The sequence below is a fragment of the Juglans microcarpa x Juglans regia genome, chromosome 3S (assembly GCF_004785595.1).
Source record: "Juglans microcarpa x Juglans regia isolate MS1-56 chromosome 3S, Jm3101_v1.0, whole genome shotgun sequence".
Lineage (NCBI taxonomy): Eukaryota > Viridiplantae > Streptophyta > Magnoliopsida > Fagales > Juglandaceae > Juglans > Juglans microcarpa x Juglans regia.
In genome coordinates, this window is record NC_054599.1 from 610,358 (window position 1) to 617,335 (window position 6,978).

The 6,978-nt window shown below is 34.9% G+C and overlaps 1 protein-coding gene across 1 annotated transcript; it reads left to right on the forward strand.

The window, feature by feature from the left end:
• The first annotated feature begins 938 nt into the window (after nt 1-938).
• LOC121257818 (protein FAR1-RELATED SEQUENCE 5-like) lies at nt 939-1,729 on the forward strand. The gene is made up of 2 exons (XM_041159067.1): nt 939-1,382; nt 1,424-1,729. Exons 1-2 carry the CDS (start codon nt 939-941, stop codon nt 1,727-1,729), a joined length of 750 nt encoding a protein of 249 aa, XP_041015001.1.
• The last annotated feature ends 5,249 nt before the right edge of the window (nt 1,730-6,978 follow it).

Sequence of the window (6,978 nt, forward strand, 5' to 3'; positions counted from 1 at the left end):
TCATGAGAAACTGAGGATGGCACTGTTGGGACATCTCAGTTAGAGGATGAAGTTGGTGCTGATACGATTGAGGAGCCAAAGTCGAGGGTAATGAGTTATTATAAGCAGTATGCTAAGAAATGTGGGTTTGAAGTGATGATAAGAAGGACTGAGAAGGGAGAGGATGCCAATGTTAGATATAGGGGTGACAATATGTGATACGACTCGCTAACCTAACATGAACACGATACGATAAAAGTGGGTTAGGGTTTAGCCTTAACAGGTTCGGGTCAAAGCGGGTTAACCCGTTAAGACACGATTGCTTAACCGATTAATAACAGGTCAACCCGTTTTGACCCGTTATAACCAGTAATGACCCGTTAAGAAAGTTCAATTTACAATTATACCCTTATACCTAAAAATAAAATTGTTGAGATTTTAATTTTGATATTTTTATTGTTTGGATTGTAATTTGGACTTGTAATTAGTTTTATATTTTTTATAGATATTGTGATTTTAACATTTATATAAAATTATGTCAAACTTAACTAGGTCAAACGGGTTAATTTCGGGTCTATTCAACCGATTTACATAAATGGGTTGACACGATACGACCGGTTATATTAATAGATCGTGTTAGGGTTTGATATTTTGACACGATAAGCTTAACAGGTCGAGTTAGAGTTGACCTATATAATATAATATATATGTATTGACACGACCCGTTAATACGATTTGACACCCCTAATTAGATATGCCACCGTTGGTTGTGCCCGTGGTGGGAAGGTTGGTAATAGGACCTTGAATATCGCCAGACCACGACCGACATGAAATATAGAATATAAAGTAAAGATTAATGCCTTAAAAGTTGATGGAAAGTTTAGGTTGACAACAGTTCATAATATTCATAACTATGGCCTCAATCCAACTAATCCTGCTTCTTCCAATGAAATAGAGAAATGAGTGACTCCATAAAAAGAGTCCTAGATACAAACGATTTGGCTGACATCCGGATGAATAAGAGCTTTGGATCTCTTGTCATTGGCGCAGGTGGATTCAAGAACCTCTCATTTTTAGAAAAGGATTGTCGAAATTATATTGACAAAACAAAACATCTGCAACTTGGGAAAGGTGGCACTGGTGCGCTTCAAGAATATTTTTTAAGAATGCAGTATAAAAATCTTGGGTTCTTTGCATTGATGGATTTAGATGATGACGGGAGGTTAAAGAATGTCTTTTGGGCAGACCCCCGTAGTAGGGCATCATATCAGTATTTCGGTGATGTGGTCACATTCGACACTACATATCTGACGAATAGATATGGGATGTCCTTTGCACTATTTGTTGGTGTAAACCACCACATCCAGTCAATTCTATTGGGTGCAGGATTGATATCCAGTGAGGTTACGGAGACGTTTGTCTGTTATTCCAAACCTGGTTGCAGTGTATGGATAGTGTAGCTCCGAGAGCTATTATCACAGATCAGGACAGAGCGATGAAAAATGCGATTGCCATTGTATTTCCAGAAAGCCGACACCGATTTTGTTTGTGGCATATACTGAAGAATTTCCATGAAAAGCTTAGCTCGCATGCTTCGTACAAAAATAGGATGAAAATTGCATTGATGAAATCTGTGTATGACACCCAAAGTGTTGAAGAGTTTGAAAAGAGTTGGGATCAGCTAATCACCACGTACAACTTGCATAAGAATGCCTGGCTGCAAAGTTTATATGCCGAGCGTGAGCATTGAGCACCGGCATTCTTGAAAGACATATTTTGGGCTGGAATGAGTATAACACAGCAAAGCTAGAGCATGAATGCCTTTTTTGACGATTATGTTCATGCTAAGCCAAACTTGAAAAAGTTTGTTGACCAGTTTGATAACACGTTGAAAAAAGAAAATTGTGAATGAAACTGCAGCGGACTTCCACTCATTTAGTGTCACTATTCCATGTATATCTAGATCTCCAATTGAAAAAAATTTCAAGATTTGTACACGAATGCTAAATTCAAGGAAGTTCAACAACAAATTACCGGCATTATTAATATGGATCCAAAGTTACTTAAGAATGATGGTGTTGTAAAGATCTATCGCATAGAGGATGAAATTTGTGTTGAAGAGTTTACTAAGTGTGTTACACACTATGTGGACTTTAGTGAGGAAGATACAGCTGCAAAGTATTCATGTGGGTTATTTCAGATGGAGGAGAATATTGTGTAGGCACATTTTGGTAGTATTCAAATGTAACAAGTAGGGGTGTAAATTTAAACCGGACCGAACCGGACCAGTTGGTCCCCTTTTTGAACCGGTCCGGTCCGGAACCGGTTCCTATATATGCCTACACAATATTATTCTCCAAACCGGTTCCGTAGTTTCCGAGACCGGACCAAACCGGACCGGTTGAAACAAAATATATAAAAATTAATTTTATATATTATAAAAATATTATATATATATAAGTTTTATATATAATATATAATTATATATTAAATTTTTATATATGAAATAATTTCATATTAGAATTTATAAATTATAACATGAAATGTTAATCTTAAATATGAACATTTTTAATTTGTTTGATTATATGTTAGTAATATAATTATATATACGATAATGTTATTATAATTTATAAAATAAAAGTTAAATCTTAAAGAAGAAAATTTAGTTGATCATATGCTTTAAATATAAAAAATATATATTAAATTATTAATAACAATTTATCATAAGAGGTAACACTTTATTATATATTTTTACATTTAAAAAAAACTGGAAAACCGGACTGGACCGGACCGGAAACCGGTAAAACCAGAAATACCGGTTTATGAGGGTAACCGGAGCGTAATTGGTTTTGAAAAATGTAAAACCGGCACATACCGGTTCGGTCCTAAATTTTGTCTAAAACCGGACCGGACCGGTTACACCCTTAGTAATGAGATTAAACTTGTGCTAGATAGATACATTTTAGAGCGATAGAGGAAGGACATCAAAATGAGATACACGTTAATCCACAGCAGCTTTGACGCAGGGGATCAGCAGGCAGATGCTAACCGATATTCAAGTCTATTGAATATCTGTTATAAGATGATTACTCTTGCAGCAGGTTCAGAAAAGCATATTGTGGATGCAACACATAACTTATTTGTAATGCTTGACTTATATGATGACAACCAAGAACCCCCATCGATAACGGTCATGGGTTCCAATATTGGTTGTACAGCAAAGGACACAACTACAGGTGGTATCTCAAAAAAAGTACTCAGTCCACTAGCTATGAGAGGGAAAGGCAAACCTCCATCGCTACGGAGAGCATCAGGGATGGAGAAGCGCATACGAAAAGTTCGAGCAAAGACAAAGAAAGCACCAATGAAGGAGAAACGCAAACATGCGGACTTTTTTTTACTTTACATATTTATTTGTAATTTACATGAGTAATGAGTAATTTAGTACTGCTGAGATTGACAAATGTGTTTTGTTTTTTGTTATTTGCTTATTAGCGAGATGGAGGAGATACACCAGCCGTGGCGACTTGTAGGAATTTATTTGGCACTTCACAAAGTGTAAGAATTGTTAAATAATTACATATTTTTATAGTAATGTCGATATCACAATCTGAAATTAATATTATCCATTACAGATGCAATTTGGATTGGATGAATCACAATCGGTGCAACTTGGGATGGATGAGCTCTCACCAGTGCAACTTAGGTTCGATGAGACAACCAGCATACTGAGATAGTCCAATTTTGATATTTAGAATATTTATGTGTATTCAATGTAATTCATGGACAAATGGTAGATTTGTGTTTTTGTGGATTTGGAACAAATTACTATATTATTTTGGATGGTATGAAAGTTTATAAAAGGGTGGAAATATAAAGTTGGTTCCAAGTAGATTTGTTGTTTATGGAATATTGTAGAGCAATAAGCATGAACTTATTTGTGTTTGTTTATTGGAATAGGAATTGGAGATCGTTACCCAGTTTGTTTTTCTTCTAGAGATTTGGTTCCAATGTTTATTTGTATGTTTATTTGGAATATGAATAGATTTGTGCTTTTTCTAGGTTAGGTTTTGAAAGTTGGTTCCAAGTAGTTTTGTTGTTTATGGAATATTCAAATCCTATTCATATCTTAAACCTGAAGTTTGTTATTCATGTATTTATTCAATAGCAGATAAAAAGAATTAAAATCGACAAAATTGTTGTCAAACTAGCATAATTCAGTTCTCATTGCACGTTTCAATTCACAGAAATTACACCATATAACATTAGCTAACATTAGACAAATTTGTCAATACATACAATGAAAAACATGTCTCAGTTACTGTCGGTCACTGCACAACACTAATAGGTAACATGACACAACAACTGAAAAAATCCAATACACCCGGAGTAGTGTTCTTGACCGTCTTATTTCAGCTTCTTGATCTCGAACCAACATCTCTCTCTTCTTGATCTCATCTACACTCCTAAGCACCTCAATCTTCATCTTCTTGATATCGTTGAGTATCTTCTTGATGTATTTTTCCTTCCTTAACAATTCATTATTTCTTTCTTGAAGTTTGAGCTCTATTTCTTTATTACTATCTGCCCACTTGAAAAATTTGCAGTACGGTAATCACTGATCATTTTATACATATATAAAAATGTTAGATGCACTATATATTAATCATTTTTCACAAAAAATGTTAGATGCACAAATGATATAGTTACCTCTTTGTTGCACTTTGGACATCCTAAGAAGGGTCGTCCAGGATTTCTTCTAGTATTTGAGTATTTCAATGTGGCTTCGACTTCACAGTAGCATAATTGTTGAGTTGAAGTATGTTTAGTAGAAGATGAAGAAGACAATGATGATGATGACGCCATTCTAGCTTGAACCAAAATCACAATCATAAACATAAAAAAACCACTTGATTATTCTGTTATGTTGCGCACAAATGCCGACAAGTGTATCATAAAAAACCACTTGTATCATACAAGTGTTTTAACTATGACAATGTCAATCATAGCATTGGATGCTTACTTTTTCTATCTAGTAACAAGTAAAACCAAGTTTAATTCATTCTCATGTAGTCACAATATTACCAATCTGAGAAGGACTCAAGTCAATTATCAATAGAATACCACACATACAAAAGTACTAAAACTTACTAATATAGTAGTTGTCAACCAACCAACACAAAGATTTTGTAACCAAGTGAAAACCTACTTCAAAAAAAATATCTCAAATCCTAAAACCAATTTTAGGTCAGCCAATCCAAAGGTATCTCTTCAAAATCTTTGTATCCTCAGAAGATCCAACTTACAACTACGAAAAATGACCTGTTCACCTACCATTGTAATGGCTATTTTAGTCGAAAAACTAAAAAAATACGCCAACAAGATCACAGTATTCAGCAACCAACCATTTTAGTTACAATTTGAAATGCATTAAACCAAACAGAGCAAGTGGAAGCTCTTCATGGGTTAGGGTTTCGGGCTTCGTGGGAAGGGGAAGATAATGGCACGTCGGCAAAGACGCAATATGAAAAAGATGAAATACGAAGAAGATGAAGTTGAGAATGCTAACCTATTTTCGTGGTGAAGAAAATGGGAAGCAGAGAGGTCTCTCTGGGGTGAAGCTCTTCATGGGTGGGAAGCAGAGGGGTATCCCCTAGGTACACTGGCCTCCATGTGGACGCCAGAATAAACGCTTCATTTCAACTTGTGACTAACAGCTTCAACAAGTTGAAATGCAGTGTTTCTTCTGGCGTCCACATGGAGGCCCGTGTACGCAGGGGTACCCTCCCAAGTGCAAATAGCTTTTTTCTATTACTAAAGAGGATTTTAAAAAATCAAATTAAAAGATTTCCATATAGCAATAAAAAGTGGAAGTAAAATGGAAATTTTGAGAGAAGTCACTGTGTGAAAGAGCCAAATAGATACACGATGTTCCCCCTATGTTTCCATAAAAAGCGCAATGGGACCAGCACCGCGACTTGAACCATGGAGGCATTCAGCACAAAGTCCATGTTCAACCCGAACATTCGACCCGCGAATAATAACTGATTTTCGAGAAATACCTTCCAAGCAAATCAACTTAATTTACACAGTCCTCTAAATGATTTATTTGCTATATAACAAATTCAACCAAGTTTTACGTCAGTTCAGAATCATCAAGCACAAAATCCATTAATCAAACCCTAGAAGTCTTTTCCCTTAAAAAAACCAATTGTGTGGACGAATCCCCTGACCCTAATGTTTTCGAGTTGTGAAAATCCACTAAACAGAGCACCAAAAGGACTTCCAATTGAAAATATATGAGGTCAAAGTGAGCGAGCTTGGCGACAAATTGATTGAAACCCTAAGCTAGAGCCCAAAATTAATAATAATAATTAAAAGTGGGTGTGAAAACCAAGAGGGTGCGATATGATCAAGTCTGAAAGTGTGCCGACAGAGAGAAAGAGGGAATGAGTCACGGGAGAGAAGGGCTAGGCGAAAGACAACGTGGTGGAGAAGGAGAGAAAGGGAAAAAGAGCCGCGGGAAAGGATGCCGAAATATAATTAAAAAAAAAATACATTTAGACTTGTTACAGAACATTTCATATTTAAAAATAATAATAGAATTATTGTAACTCACATTTTAGATAAAATTAATTTGATTAATTGTAAATGTGGATGATATTAACTAAATTTAAAGATGAAAAAGCATTTGGTTAAGTCAATGTTAATGCTTTAAATGATAGTAAAATAACTTGTAAATAGTAGTGAAATAATTTAAGTATCTGATAATAGTTTTGTTACCAAGTGGAGCCTAAGAGCAACCAAGATCCTATAATACCTCGTTTGCTTTCGCAAATAAGATGAGATAAGTTAAAATAAAGATTAAAAATTGAATAAAATATTGTTATAGTATAATTTTTTTAGTATTCTTTTTATTTTGAAATTTGAAAAAGTTAAATTATTTATTTTATTTTGTGTGGGAATCTGATAAAGTTGTAATAATTATATGAGATGAGA